General features: G+C 41.3%; 1 protein-coding gene across 2 annotated transcripts; it reads right to left on the reverse strand.

Annotated features, from left to right (window-relative positions):
* Nucleotides 1–492: 492 nt before the first annotated feature.
* Nucleotides 493–19,041, reverse strand: myd88 (MYD88 innate immune signal transduction adaptor). Of its 2 annotated transcripts, NM_001136545.1 has the most exon segments (5): nt 1,132–1,656; nt 11,700–11,791; nt 14,622–14,802; nt 18,048–18,170; nt 18,539–19,041. In NM_001136545.1, coding segments are annotated over 5 exon segments (852 nt in total). In that variant the 5' UTR covers nt 18,840–19,041; the 3' UTR covers nt 1,132–1,501.
* Between the last annotated feature and the right edge of the window lie 4,692 nt (nt 19,042–23,733).

Consider the following 23,733-nt stretch of genomic DNA (forward strand, 5'->3'; position numbering starts at 1 on the left):
TACTGTGGTACTGCCGGACCATACCACCCTGTGGTACTGCCGGACCAGGCCCTACTGTGGTACTGCCGGACCAGGCCCTACTGTGGTACTGCCGGACCAGGCCCTACTGTGGTACTGCCGGACCAGGCCCTACTGTGGTACTGCCGGACCAGGCCCTACTGTGGTACTGCCGGACCAGGCCCTACTGTGGTACTGCCGGACCATACCACCCTGTGGTACTGCCGGACCAGGCCCTACTGTGGTACTGCCGGACCAGGCCCTACTGTGGTACTGCCGGACCAGGCCCTACTGTGGTACTGCCGGACCAGACCACCCTGTGGTACTGCCGGACCAGGCCCTACTGTGGTACTGCCGGACCAGGCCCTACTGTGGTACTGCCGGACCAGGCCCTACTGTGGTACTGCCGGACCAGGCCACCCTGTGTGACTCATTAGCTACAATCCTGAAAGTAATTGTCATGCCATATAGGAAGTACGTTGGTAGACAGGAAGCTTAATAAAGATGGTTTTTTTAATTGAAAAACAGAGCAGATGAAATGGAGAAACACAAAATGTACATCCAGTAGTTACCATAGAAACAGTCACATGATGCTTTTGGAAATGTCCAGTTACATCACTGACAAAGTCCCTTATCACTTGCTGTCCTTCTCCCATTTCTTAACATTTTTTTTACAGTATCGGTAGATTTATACAGCTTTATAAAGTATGGTGAATGTACCAGGTGTCAGTCAGACTCTCTGCTCTGTACTGAAACAGGCCAACAAGACAGGAGGAAGTCACAGGGTGATCAATCTCTCATCTGAGGAGACAACATGGCCGACAAGACAGGAGGAAGTCACAGGGTGATCAATCTCTCATCTGAGGAGACAACATGGCCGACAAGACAGGAGGAAGTCACAGGGTGATCAATCTCTCATCTGAGGAGACAACATGGCCGACAAGACAGGAGGAAGGAGGATATGGAAACTAAAGAGCTGACCCGTCAGATAAACAAATAGCTAAATAATTGTAAAATGTGTTATCAACCAAGCAGACATCTGATCTATACAATATTCTTAACAGGTGAAAAATTGCAATATATAAAAAAAACACCAGCATTTATTCATTCAGGTTGATATTTGGTCCAAATGAGCGATGGGGCTCAGAATGAAATCTCATATTAATAAAAACATATAAAACGTTTTCGATGGAATGAAATCTCATATTAAACCCGAATCAATATATCAGTGATGAGAACAACAGGAGGGAAGTACCCCAGGAACCCCACCTGTGGTTTCAAAAAACTGCTACAAGTCTCATCTATATGTGTTCAAAGTAGTATATACAATACACAAACTGTTCTAACTAAGAAATGAATGAATATAAAATAGGAATCAATATAAAAATATGTCAACTAAACTGTGGTGATCAGTACCACCGATCTGACATGTGCTCTTCCTGTTCATGCTGTAGAGGGGCAGGCCCTCTGTGATGATTGGTTGCTGTAAGTCTGTATGAACCAATCAGGGCAGGGAGAGGGCCCTGGCGAGGCGGACCCAGAACCAGGACTGTGTACAGGGTCGTGTGTAGTCACACACCGTCAGGAACCTCAGGATACTGGGGAAAGGTTTCTTCATAGACCTATATTTCACAGGGATCAGTCGCTTGCTCCGGGCACCTGGGAGAGGATTCAGAGAGGAGAGAGATGCTAAATCAAGCTGCAGATAATATGACAACAACCTACCATGACATGAATATGACACAACAACCTACCATGACATTAATATGACAACAACCTACCATGACATTAATATGACAACAACCTACCATGACATTAATATGACAACATCCTACCATGGCATTAATATGACAACAACCTACCATGGCATTAATATGACAACAACCTACCATGGCATTAATATGACACTACAACAACCTACCATGGCATTAATATGACAACAACCTACCATGGCATTAATATGACAACAACCTACCATGGCATTAATATGACAACATCCTACCATGAAATTAATATGACAACAACCTACCATGGCATTAATATGACACAACAACCTACCATGACATTAATATGACAGCATCCTACCATGGCATTAATATGACAACATCCTACCATGAAATTAATATGACAACAACCTACCATGGCGTTAATATGACACTACAACAACCTACCATGACATTAATATGACAACAACCTACCATGGCATTAATATGACACAACAACCTACCATGACATTAATATGACAACATCCTACCATGGCATTAATATGACAACATCCTACCATGGCATTAATATGACAACAACCTACCATGGCATTAATATGACACTACAACAACCTACCATTAAATTAATATGACAACAACCTACCATGACATTAATATGACAACATCCTACCATGATATTAATATGACAACAACTACCATCACATTAATATGACAACAACCTACCATGACATTAATATGACACTACAACAACCTACCATGACATTAATATGACAACAACCTACCATGACATTAATATGACAACATCCTACCATGATATTAATATGACAACAACTACCATCACATTAATATGACAACAACCTACCATGACATTAATATGACACTACAACAACCTACCATGACATTAATATGACAACAACCTACCATGACATTAATATGACAACAACCTACCATGACATTAATATGACAACAACCTACCATGACATTAATATGACAACATCCTACCATGGCATTAATATGACAACAACCTACAATGGCATTAATATGACAACAACCTACCATGGCATTAATATGACAACAACCTACCATGGCATTAATATGACAACAACCTACCATGGCATTAATATGACAACATCCTACCATGGCATTAATATGACAACAACCTACCATGGCATTAATATGACAACAACCTACCATGAAATTAATATGACAACAACCTACCATGACATTAATATGACACTACAACAACCTACCATGAAATTAATATGACAACAACCTACCATGACATTAATATGACACAACAACCTACCATGACATTAATATGACACAACAACCTACCATGACATTAATATGACAACAACCTGCCATGACATTAATATGACAACAACCTGCCATGACATTAATATGACAACAACCTACCATGACATTAATATGACAACAACCTACCATGACATTAATATGACACAACAACAACCTACCATGACAATAATATGACAACAACCTACCATGACATTAATATGACAACAACCTACCATGACATTAATATGACAACATCCTACCATGGCATTAATATGACAACAACCTACCATGAAATTAATATGACAACAACCTACCATGACATTAATATGACACAACAACAACCTACCATGACATTAATATGACACAACAACAACCTACCATGACATTAATATGACACTACAACAACCTGCCATGACATTAATATGACACTACAACAACCTGCCATGACATTAATATGACAACAACCTACCATGACATTAATATGACACTACAACAACCTACCATGACATTAATATGACAACAACCTGCCATGACATTAATATGACAACAACCTACCATGGCATTAATATGACACTACAACAACCTACCATGACATTAATATGACAACAACCTACCATGGCATTAATATGACAACAACCTGCCATGACATTAATATGACACTACAACAACCTACCATGACATTAATATGACACTACAACAACCTACCATGACATTAATATGACAACAACCTACCATGACATTAATATGACAACAACCTGCCATGACATTAATATGACAACAACCTACCATGACATTAATATGAAAACAATCTACCATGACATTAATATGACAACAACCTGCCATGACATTAATATGACACTAAAACAACCTACCATGACATTAATATGACAACAACCTACCATGAAATTAATATGACAACAACCTACCATGAAATTAATATGACAACAACCTACCATGACATTAATATGACAACAACCTACCATGGCATTAATATGACAACATCCTACCATGGCATTAATATGACAACAACCTACCATGGCATTAATATGACAACAACCTACCATGACATTAATATGACAACAACCTACCATGACATTAATATGACAACAACCTACCATGACATTAATATGACAACATCCTACCATGGCATTAATATGACAACAACCTACCATGACATTAATATGACACTACAACAACCTACCATGACATTAATATGACAACAACCTACCATGACATTAATATGACAACAACCTACCATGACATTAATATGACAACAACCTACCATGACATTAATATGACAACATCCTACCATGGCATTAATATGACAACAACCTACAATGGCATTAATATGACAACAACCTACCATGGCATTAATATGACAACAACCTACCATGGCATTAATATGACAACAACCTACCATGGCATTAATATGACAACATCCTACCATGGCATTAATATGACAACAACCTACCATGGCATTAATATGACAACAACCTACCATGAAATTAATATGACAACAACCTACCATGACATTAATATGACACTACAACAACCTACCATGAAATTAATATGACAACAACCTACCATGACATTAATATGACACAACAACCTACCATGACATTAATATGACACAACAACCTACCATGACATTAATATGACAACAACCTGCCATGACATTAATATGACAACAACCTGCCATGACATTAATATGACAACAACCTACCATGACATTAATATGACAACAACCTACCATGACATTAATATGACACAACAACAACCTACCATGACAATAATATGACAACAACCTACCATGACATTAATATGACAACAACCTACCATGACATTAATATGACAACATCCTACCATGGCATTAATATGACAACAACCTACCATGACATTAATATGACACAACAACAACCTACCATGACATTAATATGACACAACAACAACCTACCATGACATTAATATGACACTACAACAACCTGCCATGACATTAATATGACACTACAACAACCTGCCATGACATTAATATGACAACAACCTACCATGACATTAATATGACACTACAACAACCTACCATGACATTAATATGACAACAACCTGCCATGACATTAATATGACAACAACCTACCATGGCATTAATATGACACTACAACAACCTACCATGACATTAATATGACAACAACCTACCATGGCATTAATATGACAACAACCTGCCATGACATTAATATGACACTACAACAACCTACCATGACATTAATATGACACTACAACAACCTACCATGACATTAATATGACAACAACCTACCATGACATTAATATGACAACAACCTGCCATGACATTAATATGACAACAACCTACCATGACATTAATATGAAAACAATCTACCATGACATTAATATGACAACAACCTGCCATGACATTAATATGACACTAAAACAACCTACCATGACATTAATATGACAACAACCTACCATGAAATTAATATGACAACAACCTACCATGAAATTAATATGACAACAACCTACCATGACATTAATATGACAACAACCTACCATGGCATTAATATGACAACATCCTACCATGGCATTAATATGACAACAACCTACCATGGCATTAATATGACAACAACCTACCATGACATTAATATGACAACAACCTACCATGACATTAATATGACAACAACCTACCATGACATTAATATGACAACATCCTACCATGGCATTAATATGACAACAACCTACCATGACATTAATATGACACTACAACAACCTACCATGACATTAATATGACAACAACCTACCATGACATTAATATGACAACAACCTACCATGACATTAATATGACAACAACCTACCATGACATTAATATGACAACATCCTACCATGGCATTAATATGACAACAACCTACAATGGCATTAATATGACAACAACCTACCATGGCATTAATATGACAACAACCTACCATGGCATTAATATGACAACAACCTACCATGGCATTAATATGACAACATCCTACCATGGCATTAATATGACAACAACCTACCATGGCATTAATATGACAACAACCTACCATGAAATTAATATGACAACAACCTACCATGACATTAATATGACACTACAACAACCTACCATGAAATTAATATGACAACAACCTACCATGACATTAATATGACACAACAACCTACCATGACATTAATATGACACAACAACCTACCATGACATTAATATGACAACAACCTGCCATGACATTAATATGACAACAACCTGCCATGACATTAATATGACAACAACCTACCATGACATTAATATGACAACAACCTACCATGACATTAATATGACACAACAACAACCTACCATGACAATAATATGACAACAACCTACCATGACATTAATATGACAACAACCTACCATGACATTAATATGACAACATCCTACCATGGCATTAATATGACAACAACCTACCATGACATTAATATGACACAACAACAACCTACCATGACATTAATATGACACAACAACAACCTACCATGACATTAATATGACACTACAACAACCTGCCATGACATTAATATGACACTACAACAACCTGCCATGACATTAATATGACAACAACCTACCATGACATTAATATGACACTACAACAACCTACCATGACATTAATATGACAACAACCTGCCATGACATTAATATGACAACAACCTACCATGGCATTAATATGACACTACAACAACCTACCATGACATTAATATGACAACAACCTACCATGGCATTAATATGACAACAACCTGCCATGACATTAATATGACACTACAACAACCTACCATGACATTAATATGACACTACAACAACCTACCATGACATTAATATGACAACAACCTACCATGACATTAATATGACAACAACCTGCCATGACATTAATATGACAACAACCTACCATGACATTAATATGAAAACAATCTACCATGACATTAATATGACAACAACCTGCCATGACATTAATATGACACTAAAACAACCTACCATGACATTAATATGACAACAACCTACCATGAAATTAATATGACAACAACCTACCATGAAATTAATATGACAACAACCTACCATGACATTAATATGACAACAACCTACCATGGCATTAATATGACAACATCCTACCATGGCATTAATATGACAACAACCTACCATGGCATTAATATGACAACAACCTACCATGACATTAATATGACAACAACCTACCATGACATTAATATGACAACAACCTACCATGACATTAATATGACAACATCCTACCATGGCATTAATATGACAACAACCTACCATGACATTAATATGACACTACAACAACCTACCATGACATTAATATGACAACAACCTACCATGACATTAATATGACAACAACCTACCATGACATTAATATGACAACAACCTACCATGACATTAATATGACAACATCCTACCATGGCATTAATATGACAACAACCTACAATGGCATTAATATGACAACAACCTACCATGGCATTAATATGACAACAACCTACCATGGCATTAATATGACAACAACCTACCATGGCATTAATATGACAACATCCTACCATGGCATTAATATGACAACAACCTACCATGGCATTAATATGACAACAACCTACCATGAAATTAATATGACAACAACCTACCATGACATTAATATGACACTACAACAACCTACCATGAAATTAATATGACAACAACCTACCATGACATTAATATGACACAACAACCTACCATGACATTAATATGACACAACAACCTACCATGACATTAATATGACAACAACCTGCCATGACATTAATATGACAACAACCTGCCATGACATTAATATGACAACAACCTACCATGACATTAATATGACAACAACCTACCATGACATTAATATGACACAACAACAACCTACCATGACAATAATATGACAACAACCTACCATGACATTAATATGACAACAACCTACCATGACATTAATATGACAACATCCTACCATGGCATTAATATGACAACAACCTACCATGAAATTAATATGACAACAACCTACCATGACATTAATATGACACAACAACAACCTACCATGACATTAATATGACACAACAACAACCTACCATGACATTAATATGACACTACAACAACCTGCCATGACATTAATATGACACTACAACAACCTGCCATGACATTAATATGACAACAACCTACCATGACATTAATATGACACTACAACAACCTACCATGACATTAATATGACAACAACCTGCCATGACATTAATATGACAACAACCTACCATGGCATTAATATGACACTACAACAACCTACCATGACATTAATATGACAACAACCTACCATGGCATTAATATGACAACAACCTACCATGACATTAATATGACAACATCCTACCATGGCATTAATATGACAACAACCTACAATGGCATTAATATGACAACAACCTACCATGGCATTAATATGACAACAACCTACCATGGCATTAATATGACAACAACCTACCATGGCATTAATATGACAACATCCTACCATGGCATTAATATGACAACAACCTACCATGGCATTAATATGACAACAACCTACCATGAAATTAATATGACAACAACCTACCATGACATTAATATGACACTACAACAACCTACCATGAAATTAATATGACAACAACCTACCATGACATTAATATGACACAACAACCTACCATGACATTAATATGACACAACAACCTACCATGACATTAATATGACAACAACCTGCCATGACATTAATATGACAACAACCTGCCATGACATTAATATGACAACAACCTACCATGACATTAATATGACAACAACCTACCATGACATTAATATGACACAACAACAACCTACCATGACAATAATATGACAACAACCTACCATGACATTAATATGACAACAACCTACCATGACATTAATATGACAACATCCTACCATGGCATTAATATGACAACAACCTACCATGAAATTAATATGACAACAACCTACCATGACATTAATATGACACAACAACAACCTACCATGACATTAATATGACACAACAACAACCTACCATGACATTAATATGACACTACAACAACCTGCCATGACATTAATATGACACTACAACAACCTGCCATGACATTAATATGACAACAACCTACCATGACATTAATATGACACTACAACAACCTACCATGACATTAATATGACAACAACCTGCCATGACATTAATATGACAACAACCTACCATGGCATTAATATGACACTACAACAACCTACCATGACATTAATATGACAACAACCTACCATGGCATTAATATGACAACAACCTGCCATGACATTAATATGACACTACAACAACCTACCATGACATTAATATGACACTACAACAACCTACCATGACATTAATATGACAACAACCTACCATGACATTAATATGACAACAACCTGCCATGACATTAATATGACAACAACCTACCATGACATTAATATGAAAACAATCTACCATGACATTAATATGACAACAACCTGCCATGACATTAATATGACACTAAAACAACCTACCATGACATTAATATGACAACAACCTACCATGAAATTAATATGACAACAACCTACCATGAAATTAATATGACAACAACCTACCATGACATTAATATGACAACAACCTACCATGGCATTAATATGACAACATCCTACCATGACATTAATATGACAACAACCTACCATGACATTAATATGACAACAACCTGCCATGACATTAATATGACAACAACCTACCATGGCATTAATATGACAACAACCTGCCATGACATTAATATGACAACAACCTGCCATGACATTAATATGACAACAACCTGCCATGACATTAATATGACAACAACCTACCATGACATTAATATGACACAACAACCTACCATGACATTAATATGACAACATCCTACCATGGCATTAATATGACAACATCCTACCATGGCATTAATATGACAACAACCTACCATGGCATTAATATGACAACAACCTACCATGACTATAATATGACACAACAACCTACCATGGCATTAATATGACAACATCCTACCATGGCATTAATATGACAACAACCTACCATGACATTAATATGACACTACAACAACCTACCATGAAATTAATATGACAACAACCTACCATGACATTAATATGACAACATCCTACCATGACATTAATATGACAACAACCTACCATGGCATTAATATGACAACAACCTACCATGACATTAATATGACACTACAACAACCTACCATGAAATTAATATGACACAACAACCTGCCATGACATTAATATGACACAACAACCTACCATGACATTAATATGATACTACAACAACCTACCATGAAATTAATATGACACAACCTGCCATGACATTAATATGACAACAACCTACCATGAAATTAATATGACACTACAACAACCTACCATGACATTAATATGACAACAACCTACCATGAAATTAATATGACAACAACCTACCATGACATTAATATGACACAACAACCTACCATGACATTAATATGACACTACAACAACCTACCATGACATTAATATGACAACAACCTACCATCACATTAATATGACAACAACCTACCATGACATTAATATGACACAACAACAACCTACCATGGCATTAATATGACAACAACCTACCATGGCATTAATATGACAACAACCTACCATGGCATTAATATGACAACAACCTACCATGACATTAATATGACAACAACCTACCATGACATTAATATGACAACAACCTACCATGACATTAATATGACAACAACCTACCATGACATTAATATGACACTACAACAACCTACCATGACGTTAATATGACAACAACCTACCATGACATTAATATGACAACAACCTACCATGGCATTAATATGACAACAACCTACCATGACATTAATATGACAACAACCTACCATGACATTAATATGACACTACAACAACCTACCATGACATTAATATGACAACAAGCTACCATGACATTAATATGACAACAACCTACCATGACATTAATATGACAACAACCTACCATGACATTAATATGACAACAACCTACCATGACATTAATATGACAACAACCTACCATGACATTAACATGGAGAAAAGCAACAGGAAATGGTAAGAGGTCACAGACATGATCTACCACAAGATCTTAAAATACCTACAGAGCAACAACATGTTACTGAGTGAAAGACTTACCAGGACAGAGACTTACCAGGACAGAGACTTACCAGGACAGAGACATACCAGGACAGAGACATACCAGGACAGAGACATACCAGGACAGAGACATACCAGGACAGAGACTTACCAGGACAGAGACTTACCAGGACAGAGACTTACCAGGACAGAGACGTACCAGGACAGAGACGTACCAGGACAGAGACTTACCAGGACAGAGACTTACCAGGACAGAGACTTACCAGGACAGAGACGTACCAGGACAGAGACGTACCAGGACAGAGACTTACCAGGACAGAGACTTACCAGGACAGAGACTTACCAGGACAGAGACTTACCAGGACAGAGACATACCAGGACAGAGACATACCAGGACAGAGACGTACCAGGACAGAGACTTACCAGGACAGAGACTTACCAGGACAGAGACTTACCAGGACAGAGACTGAGGGCAAACTTTGTCTGGAAGTCACAGGCATCACTGTCCAGGTACTCATCAGATATCACCACCACCATCCTTTTACACCTACAGATAAACAAAATACATTATTATCCAGCCATAACCACCTATACAGATCAACAACATGCAGTATTATCCAGCCATAACCACCTATACAGATCAACAACATGCAGTATTATGCAGCCATAACCACCTATACAGATCAACAACATGCAGTATTATCCAGCCGTAACCACCTATACAGATCAACAACATGCAGTATTATCCAGCCGTAACCACCTATACAGATCAACAACATGCAGTATTATCCAGCCGTAACCACCTATACAGATCAACAACATGCAGTATTATCCAGCCGTAACCACCTATACAGATCAACAACATGCAGTATTATCCAGCCGTAACCACCTATACAGATCAACAACATGCAGTATTATCCAGCCATAACCACCTATACAGATCAACAACATGCAGTATTATCCAGCCGTAACCACCTATACAGATCAACAACATGCAGTATTATCCAGCCGTAACCACCTATACAGATCAACAACATGCAGTATTATCCAGCCGTAACCACCTATACAGATCAACAACATGCAGTATTATCCAGCCATAACCACCTATACAGATCAACAACATGCAGTATTATCCAGCCGTAACCACCTATACAGATCAACAACATGCAGTATTATCCAGCCATAACCACCTATACAGATCAACAACATGCAGTATTATCCAGCCATAACCACCTATACAGATCAACAACATGCAGTATTATCCAGCCGTAACCACCTATACAGATCAACAACATGCAGTATTATCCAGCCGTAACCACCTATACAGATCAACAACATGCAGTATTATCCAGCCATAACCACCTATACAGATCAACAACATGCAGTATTATCCAGCCATAACCACCTATACAGATCAACAACATGCAGTATTATCCAGCCGTAACCACCTATACAGATCAACAACATGCAGTATTATCCAGCCGTAACCACCTATACAGATCAACAACATGCAGTATTATCCAGCCATAACCACCTATACAGATCAACAACATGCAGTATTATCCAGCCATAACCACCTATACAGATCAACAACATGCAGTATTATCCAGCCATAACCACCTATACAGATCAACAACATGCAGTATTATCCAGCCGTAACCACCTATACAGATCAACAACATGCAGTATTATCCAGCCGTAACCACCTATACAGATCAACAACATGCAGTATTATCCAGCCATAACCACCTATACAGATCAACAACATGCAGTATTATCCAGCCGTAACCACCTATACAGATCAACAACATGCAGTATTATCCAGCCATAACCACCTATACAGATCAACAACATGCAGTATTATCCAGCCATAACCACCTATACAGATCAACAACATGCAGTATTATCCAGCCGTAACCACCTATACAGATCAACAACATGCAGTATTATCCAGCCGTAACCACCTATACAGATCAACAACATGCAGTATTATCCAGCCATAACCACCTATACAGATCAACAACATGCAGTATTATCCAGCCATAACCACCTATACAGATCAACAACATGCAGTATTATCCAGCCGTAACCACCTATACAGATCAACAACATGCAGTATTATCCAGCCATAACCACCTATACAGATCAACAACATGCAGTATTATCCAGCCATAACCACCTATACAGATCAACAACATGCAGTATTATCCAGCCATAACCACCTATACAGATCAACAACATGCAGTATTATCCAGCCATAACCACCTATACAGATCAACAACATGCAGTATTATCCAGCCGTAACCACCTATACAGATCAACAACATGCAGTATTATCCAGCCGTAACCACCTATACAGATCAACAACATGCAGTATTATCCAGCCATAACCACCTATACAGATCAACAACATGCAGTATTATCCAGCCGTAACCACCTATACAGATCAACAACATGCAGTATTATCCAGCCATAACCACCTATACAGATCAACAACATGCAGTATTATCCAGCCGTAACCACCTATACAGATCAACAACATGCAGTATTATCCAGCCATAACCACCTATACAGATCAACAACATGCAGTATTATCCAGCCGTAACCACCTATACAGATCAACAACATGCAGTATTATCCAGCCATAACCACCCATACAGATCAACAACATGCAGTATTATCCAGCCATAACCACCCATACAGATCAACAACATGCAGTATTATCCAGCCATAACCACCTATACAGATCAACAACATGCAGTATTATCCAGCCGTAACCACCTATACAGATCAACAACATGCAGTATTATCCAGCCGTAACCACCTATACAGATCAACAACATGCAGTATTATCCAGCCGTAACCACCTATACAGATCAACAACATGCAGTATTATCCAGCCATAACCACCTATACAGATCAACAACATGCAGTATTATCCAGCCATAACCACCTATACAGATCAACAACATGCAGTATTATCCAGCCGTAACCACCTATACAGATCAACAACATGCAGTATTATCCAGCCGTAACCACCTATACAGATCAACAACATGCAGTATTATCCAGCCGTAACCACCTATACAGATCAACAACATGCAGTATTATCCAGCCATAACCACCTATACAGATCAACAACATGCAGTATTATCCAGCCGTAACCACCTATACAGATCAACAACATGCAGTATTATCCAGCCGTAACCACCTATACAGATCAACAACATGCAGTATTATCCAGCCGTAACCACCACCCTCAGCTGTAGCATGCTTTTGCATAGCAGAACCCATCTCTTGAGCTAATAAAATGCTGAAAACACGAGGATGAACCATTAAACAGCCTGTGGCGTTGCCTAAGAGAGGCCTCGACCTGCCTCTTCTCGATGAGTTCGCTGGTGATGGTCCAGACACACGATCCAGGCAGGACGTCCCGGTCAAACACACACAGCTTCAACTTGTGGTCCGTCTGCTCTAACTGCTGGATCATCTCATGGACAAAGTCAAAGTCACTCTGACAGTAGCAGATGAAGGCGTCAAACAGCTCCGGTATACCCCCTGGTGAGGGGAGAGAGAGGAGAGAGAGGAGAGAGTTGACTCAACATCAGGAGACAGAGGAGAGAGAGGACTCAACATCAGGAGACAGAGGAGAGAGAGGACTCAACAGGAGACAGAGGAGAGAGAGGACTCATCAGGAGACAGAGGAGAGAGAGGACTCATCAGGAGACAGAGGAGAGAGAGGACTCAACATCAGGAGACAGAGGAGAGAGAGGACTCAACATCAGGAGACAGAGGAGAGAGAGGACTCAACATCAGGAGACAGAGGAGAGAGAGGACTCAACATCAGGAGACAGAGGAGAGAGAGGACTCAACATCAGGAGACAGAGGAGAGAGAGGACTCAACATCAGGAGACAGAGGAGAGAGAGGACTCAACATCAGGAGACAGAGGAGAGAGAGGACTCAACATCAGGAGACAGAGGAGAGAGAGGACTCAACATCAGGAGACAGAGGAGAGAGAGGACTCAACATCAGGAGACAGAGGAGAGAGAGGACTCAACATCAGGAGACAGAGGAGAGAGAGGACTCAACATCAGGAGACAGAGGAGAGAGAGGACTCAACATCAGGAGACAGAGGAGAGAGAGGACTCAACATCAGGAGACAGAGGAGAGAGAGGACTCAACATCAGGAGACAGAGGACTCAACATCAGGAGACAGAGGAGAGAGAGGACTCAACATCAGGAGACAGAGGAGAGAGAGGACTCATCAGGAGACAGAGGAGAGAGAGGACTCAACATCAGGAGACAGAGGAGAGAGAGGACTCAACAGGAGACAGAGGAGAGAGAGGACTCAACATCAGGAGACAGAGGAGAGAGAGGACTCAACATCAGGAGACAGAGGAGAGAGAGGACTCAACATCAGGAGACAGAGGAGAGAGGACTCAACATCAGGAGACAGAGGAGAGAGAGGACTCAACATCAGGAGACAGAGGAGAGAGTTGACTCAACATCAGGAGACAGAGGAGAGAGGACTCATCATCAGGAGAGAGAGGAGAGAGAGGACTCAACATCAGGAGACAGAGGAGAGAGAGGACTCAACATCAGGAGACAGAGGAGAGAGGACTCAACATCAGGAGACAGAGGAGAGAGAGGACTCAACATCAGGAGACAGAGGAGAGAGAGGACTCAACATCAGGAGACAGAGGAGAGAGAGGACTCAACATCAGGAGACAGAGGAGAGAGGACTCATCATCAGGAGACAGAGGAGAGAGGACTCATCATCAGGAGACAGAGGAGAGAGGACTCAACATCAGGAGACAGAGGAGAGAGAGGACTCAACATCAGGAGACAGAGGAGAGAGAGGACTCAACATCAGGAGACAGAGGAGAGAGAGGACTCAACATCAGGAGACAGAGGACTCAACATCAGGAGACAGAGGAGAGAGAGGACTCAACATCAGGAGACAGAGGAGAGAGAGGACTCAACATCAGGAGACAGAGGAGAGAGAGGACTCAACATCAGGAGACAGAGGAGAGAGAGGACTCAACATCAGGAGACAGAGGAGAGAGAGGACTCAACATCAGGAGACAGAGGAGAGAGGACTCATCATCAGGAGACAGAGGAGAGAGAGGACTCAACATCAGGAGACAGAGGAGAGAGAGGACTCATCAGGAGACAGAGGAGAGAGAGGACTCAACATCAGGAGACAGAGGAGAGAGAGGACTCAACATCAGGAGACAGAGGAGAGAGAGGACTCAACATCAGGAGACAGAGGAGAGAGAGGACTCAACATCAGGAGACAGAGGAGAGAGAGGACTCAACATCAGGAGACAGAGGAGAGAGAGGACTCAACATCAGGAGACAGAGGAGAGAGAGGACTCAACATCAGGAGACAGAGGAGAGAGAGGACTCAACATCAGGAGACAGAGGAGAGAGAGGACTCAACATCAGGAGACAGAGGAGAGAGAGGACTCAACATCAGGAGACAGAGGAGAGAGAGGACTCAACATCAGGAGACAGAGAGAGAGAGGACTCAACATCAGGAGACAGAGGAGAGAGAGGACTCAACATCAGGAGACAGAGGAGAGAGAGGACTCAACAGGAGACAGAGGAGAGAGAGGACTCAACATCAGGAGACAGAGGAGAGAGAGGACTCAACATCAGGAGACAGAGGAGAGAGAGGACTCAACATCAGGAGACAGAGGAGAGAGAGGACTCAACATCAGGAGACAGAGGAGAGAGAGGACTCAACACAGGAGACAGAGGAGAGAGGACTCAACATCAGGAGACAGAGGAGAGAGAGGACTCAACATCAGGAGACAGAGGAGAGAGAGGACTCATCATCAGGAGACAGAGGAGAGAGAGGACTCAACATCAGGAGACAGAGGAGAGAGGACTCAACATCAGGAGACAGAGGAGAGAGAGGACTCAACATCAGGAGACAGAGGAGAGAGAGGACTCATCAGGTAATAAACTGTCCTAAATATTAACACTGGTGCATAATGGCCAGAGACAAGCTGCTTCCATTGCAGAAGGCTGTTTGCATGTTCAGGGAAGAATATTCCATATGACTATAGTCTATCTACTTAGTAATGTTGTGATCAGCAGAGTTGATATAGTCACCATGCTACTGACCGGTGAATGTAATACTGGTGTTGTGTGGAGCGGCAGGTAGCCGAGCGGTAAAAGAGATAGGCCAGCAACCAGAGGATTGCCAGTTCGAATCCCGGGTCTGACAGGAAAAATCTGTCGGGCAGTGAGCTAGCAACCAACCATAGGGTTGCTGGGTATCAAATCCTAAATGCCATTGCCTGCCATTGTGCCATTGAGCAAGGCACTTAACCTCCCCACAACTACCGCTCCACGGGCGCCCAGTATGTCTGTCATTCAGAGGGGGATCAGCATAAAGCGGAAGTCCGATTTTGATTTGGAGCTTGTGTACATTTGACCAAATAAAGTAATCTCAACTACAGAGCAATAGTTTGTAACACTAGTGTTTATTATTGGATAGTAATGTACTACAGACAATAAAACACATGGTTATTACCTTCTGGGTCGTCCTCCAGGGCAATAAAACACATGGTTATTACCTTCTGGGTCGTCCTCCAGGGCAATAAAACACATGGTTATTACCTTCTGGGTCGTCCTCCAGGGCAATAAAACACATGGTTATTACCTTCTGGGTCGTCCTCCAGGGCAATAAAACACATGGTTATTACCTTCTGGGTCGTCCTCCAGGGCGATAAAACACATGGTTATTACCTTCTGGGTCGTCCTCCAGGGCAATAAAACACATGGTTATTACCTTCTGGGTCGTCCTCCAGGGTGATGCCTTGTCTTTCCTGGGTTTTGGGGACACAGCTGTCCACCTCAGGGACCTGGAGTGGGGGTTCATTCTGTCTCTCTATGTACCTCCTACAGTCCTCCTCTATACACACACACACACACACACACACACACACACACACACACACACACAGGTGTGCACATACACCCAGACATACCCAGAAATACACACACACACACACACACACACACACACACACACACACACAGAGAGGCGTGCAGATACACCCAGACATACCCAGAAATACACACACACACACACACACACACACACACACACGGGTCAAGTTACTCAGCAATTATTTCAATATTACGTCATCATAATTAATGACCCTTCAACTAAAGGTTATTATAACATGGCTGTAATAACACATTTCAGAATCCACATACAGGTTTCACTCATCTTTTAAAGGTGATATTATTTAGCTGTAAAAAGCAGAGTTAACCTACCAATGAGATCTCGGAGATCTTCCACAACGTCTTTTCTATCCACGTTATCCAGAATGGAAAGTAACTTTCCAACTTTAGCTCCGGGACAACGTGCTTGCCAGTCCTCCAGAATCCTCCGTGTTGGGTCCAGGCAATCCTCGTAATTCTTGATCTCTAAATAAGAGAAGCCCATGTTTTCTGCGACAGACATCCAGTCTGATGCCACAGTGTTTCTGGGATTTAAAAACAGTCCCAGTCTTTTTCTCACGTTGATATTCAGCGCTCTCAGTGGAATATTCCACAGGTCTAAACTAGTTGACATATTCAGGGAACTTGGCGTTTCTGGTTATTATGAACGCGTAAAAATGTATACAAACTGAAACCGCTCCTTATACGAGTCAAATTACAGATATTTGATTCGTCATTTAATCCGTCAGAAATAGATGTGTCCAAACTAGAAGAATCGTTACGTTTCTGAGGGCTTCGGTTGTTGTGAAAGTTATTGATTGCATGTACTAGAAATGACTGAGGTTTCTGTAGAGGCCTGACCAGGGGGACGGACCGGGGAGGGACTGGCTGGCCCGGTGCCCCGGGTTGAGCGGAGATTTCTCTTAAGCACCAATGGAATGTTCGAAAATGAACAAATTTCAAAGCCGGGGTACCGGGCCATGCAGAACGAACTTTCCCATTGACAGAGAATGAGGAAACGCTTTATCAAGACCTGTTTGCGTCACACACGGAAGAGACATGGTTTATTTACCCAGATTAGAAAAATCTACTTTTCGCTGAATTATGGAAATATTATTGTGTATGATATAGTTATATACAAATTATACAATATAATTCATGTGGGCTGGTCATTTTTATAAATGGCATCTGTCAGTGTCTGGGCATTTCAGCACAGGTAATGTGCTCGCACCACAATTTTAGAGTTGTTTCAGGTCCTGTTACAGCTATTCCCCCTCCCCTCAGTCGCTACATTGGTGGCAGCAGTGGGATAATCCCCTCAGTCGCTACATTGGTGGCAGCAGTGGGATAATCCCCTCAGTCGCTACATTGGTGGCAGCAGTGGGATAATCCCCTCAGTCGCTACATTGGTGGCAGCAGTGGGATAATCTCAGTCGCATGCTTGGTGGCAGCAGTGGGATAATCCCCTCAGTCGCTACATTGGTGGCTGCAGTGGGATAATCACCTCAGTCGCTACATTGGGGGCAGCAGTGGGATAATCACCTCAATTGCTACATTGGTGGCAGCAGTGGGATAATCCTCTCTACGACACTACAGTGGTAGGCTTGATTACCAACAGCAACGAGACGGCCTATAGGGAGGAGGTGAGGGCCCTCGGAGTGGGGTGTCAGGAAAATAACCTCACATTCAATGTCAACAAAACAAAGGAGATGATCGTGGACTTCAGGAAACAGCAGAGGGAGCAGCCCCCCATCCACATCGATGGGACAGTAGTGGAGAAGGTGGAAAGTTTGGTCTACCCACACAGACAGTGTGGTGAAGAAGGCGCAGCAGCCCTCAGGAGGCTGAAGAAATTTGTCTTGTCACCTAAAACCCTCACAAACTTTTACAGATGCACAATCGAGAGCATCCTGTCGGGCTGTATCACTGCCTGGTATGGCAGCTGCTCCGCCCCCAACCGCAAGGCTCTCCAGAGGGTAGTGAGGTCTGCACAACGCATCACCGGGGGCAAACTACCTGCCATCCAGGACACCTACACCACCCGATGTCACAGGAAGGCCTAAAAGATCATCAAGGACAACAACCACCCGAGCCACTGCCTGTTCACCCCGCTACCATCCAGAAGGCGAGGTCAGTACAGGTGCATCAAAGCTGGAACCGAGAGACTGAAAAACAGCTTCTATCTCCAGGCCATCAGACTGTTAAACAGCCATCACTAACACAGAGAGGCTGCTGCCAACATACTGACTCAACTCCAGCCACTTTAATAATGAAAAATTGGATGTAATAAATGTATCACTAGCCACTTTAAACAATGCCACTTTATATAATGTTTACATACCCTACAATACTCATCTCATATGCATATACTGTACCCTATACCATCTACTGCATCTTGCATATGCCATTCGGCCATCGCTCATCCATATATTTATATATAAATATTCTCATTCATTCCTTTACACTTGTGTGTATAAGGTAGTTGTTGTGAAATTGTTAGATTACTTGTTAGATATTACTGCATGGTCTGAACTAGAAGCACAAGCATTTCACTACACTCACATTAACATCTGCTAACCATATGTATGTGACCAATAAAATTTGATTTGATTTTGATATTAGAAGTGTTTCCTGTTGCATTTAGTCTGAGCATGGGGCGTTTCTTACCAGTTGAGAATGTGCTAGAGATGAATACATTAAACTGTATTTCAGTGGAAATGTTTCGCTTCCTTATTCTGATAAAGAGCCCTGAAATACAGAGCTGGCAGTGAGCCAGCTGCCGTCCTTCACTTCCTTCCTCCCTTATAGGAAACACAAAGACGCCTTACAGCATGTTACATATGAACCATTGGCTGCTTTTGTAGTAGAGAGTGGAAACACCAAACACAGGTACAACCTCGATTGGTTTCCTGGTTCTTCTTGACGTATCAGACACAACAAGATGACATGTATGAAACAGTTATATAGTTGGTAAAGAAATAAAAAATAAATAACATCAAATAGAAAATAGTCTTGGTGAGTATCTTGGCGTGAAGGCTGATCATTCAGACATGTCTATATTACCACATGATACATTCATTCAGCAGTGTATATATATATATGGTCAACACATTCAGCAGTATATGGTCAACACATTCAGCAGTATATGGTCAACACATTCAGCAGTATATGGTCAACACATTCAGCAGTATATATATACTGCTCAAAAAAATAAAGGGAACACTAAAACAACACATCCTAGATCTGAATGAATGAAATAATCTTATTAAATACTTTTTTCTTTACATAGTTGAATGTGCTGACAACAAAATCACACAAAAATAATCAATGGAAATCCAATTTATCAACCCATTGTCACGTCCTGGCCAGTATAAGGGTTAATTGTTATTGTAGTTTGGTCAGGACGTGGCAGAGGGTATTTGTTTTATGTGGTCCGGGGTGGTGTTTTGGTAAAAGGGTGTTTGATTTAGTATTTCCGGGTTTTTGGTTTATGGTCTATGTTTATGTATTTCTATGTGTAGTCTAGTAAGTGTGTTTCTATGTAGAGTTAATTGGGGTGGACTTCCAATTGAAGGCAGCTGTGTGGTGTTGCCCTTGATTGGAAGTCCTATATTAGTTGGGTGTGTTTGTCTGTGTGTTTGTGGGAGATTGTTCTGTGTTTAGCCGTGTGCCTTGACAGACTGTCTGTATATCGTTCGTTCACTTGTTTTGTTATTTTGGTGTTCATTTTGGGAAGTTAATAAACGTCAAGATGAGCTTACACATACCTGCTGCGTTTTGGTCCTCCATTACCGACGAAAACCGTGACACCCATGGAGGTCTGGATTTGGAGTCACACTCAAAATTAAAGTGGAAAACCACACTACAGGCTGATCCAACTTTGATGTAATGTCCTTAAAACAAGTCAAAATGAGGCTCGGTAGTGTGTGTGGCCTCCACGTGCCTGTATGACCTCCCTACAACGCCTGGGCATGCTCCTGATGAGGTGGCGGATGGTCTCCTGAGGGATCTCCTCCCAGACCTGGACTAAAGCATCCGCCAACTCCTGGACAGTCTGTGGTGCAACGTGGCGTTGGTGGATGGAGCGAGACATGATGTCCCAGATGTGCTCAATTGGATTCAGGTCTGGGGAACGGCAGGCCAGTCCATAGCATCAATGCCTTCCTCTTGCAGGAACTGCTGACACACTCCAGCCACATGAGGTCTAGCATTGTCTTGCATTAGGAGGAACCCAGGGCCAACCGCACCAGCATATGGTCTCACAAGGGGTCTGAGGATCTCATCTCGGTACCTAATGGCAGTCAGGCTACCTCTGGCGAGCACATGGAGGGCTGTGCGGCCCCCCAAAGAAATGCCACCCCACCATGACTGACCCACCGCCAAACCGGTCATGCTGGAGGATGTTGCAGGCAGCAGAACGTTCTCCACGGCGTCTCCAGACTCTGTCACGTCTGTCACGTGCTCAGTGTGAACCTGCTTTCATCTGTGAAGAGCACCGGGCGCCAGTGGCGAATTTGCCAATCTTGGTGTTCTCTGGCAAATGCCAAACGTCCTGCACGGTGTTGGGCTGTAAGCACAACCCCCACCTGTGGACGTCGGGCCCTCATAACACCCTCATGGAGTCTGTTTCTGACCGTTTTAGCAGACACATGCACATTTGTGGCCTGCTGGAGGTCATTTTGCAGGGCTCTGGCAGTGCTCCTCCTGCTCCTCCTTGCACAAAGGCGGAGGTAGCGGTCCTGCTGCTGGGTTGTTGCCCTCCTACGGCCTCCTCCACGTCTCCTGATGTACTGGCCTGTCTCCTGGTAGCGCCTCCATGCTCTGGACACTACGCTGACAGACACAGCAAACCTTCTTGCCACAGCTCGCATTGATGTGCCATCCTGGATGAGCTGCACTACCTGAGCCACTTGTGTGGGTTGTAGACTCCGTTTCATGCTACCACTAGAGTGAAAGCACCGCCAGCATTCAAAAATGACCAAAACATCAGCCAGGAAGCATAGGAACTGAGAAGTGGTCTGTGATCTCCACCTGCAGAACCACTCCTTTATTGGGGGTGTCTTGCTAATTGCCTATAATTTCCACCTGTTGTTTATTCCATTTGCACAACAGCATGTGAAATGTATTGTCAATCAGTGTTGCTTCCTAAGTGGACAGCTTGATTTCACAGAAGTGTGATTGACTTGGAGTTACATTGTGTTGTTTAAGTGTTCCCTTTATTTTTTTGAGCAGTATATATATATATATATGGTCAACACATTCAGCAGTATATATATATGGTCAACACATTCAGCAGTATATATATATGGTCAACACATTCAGCAGTATATATATATATATGGTCAACACATTCAGCAGTTATATATATATATATGGTCCGCACATTCAGCATTATATGGTCAACACATTCAGCAGTATATATGGTCAACACATTCAGCAGTATATATGGTCAACACATTCAGCAGTATAGATATATGGTCCGCACATTCAGCATTATATGGTCAACACATTCAGCAGTATAGATATAT

The sequence above is a fragment of the Salmo salar genome, chromosome ssa29 (assembly GCF_905237065.1).
Source record: "Salmo salar chromosome ssa29, Ssal_v3.1, whole genome shotgun sequence".
Taxonomy (NCBI): domain Eukaryota; kingdom Metazoa; phylum Chordata; class Actinopteri; order Salmoniformes; family Salmonidae; genus Salmo; species Salmo salar.

Bases quoted from the DNA above. Each gene is read 5' to 3' on its own strand.
- myd88 (XM_045710471.1), bottom strand. From the start codon at position 17,823: ATGTGTTTTATTGCCCTGGAGGACGACCCAGAAG. The intron at 11,792-14,621 runs GCAGGTCGAGGC...GTTTATCTGTAG, and splicing joins AGCGAACTCATCGAGAAGAG to GTGTAAAAGGATGGTGGTGG. The intron at 1,657-11,699 runs GTAAGTCTCTGT...ATCCTCTCCCAG, and splicing joins TGCCCTCAGTCTCTGTCCTG to GTGCCCGGAGCAAGCGACTG.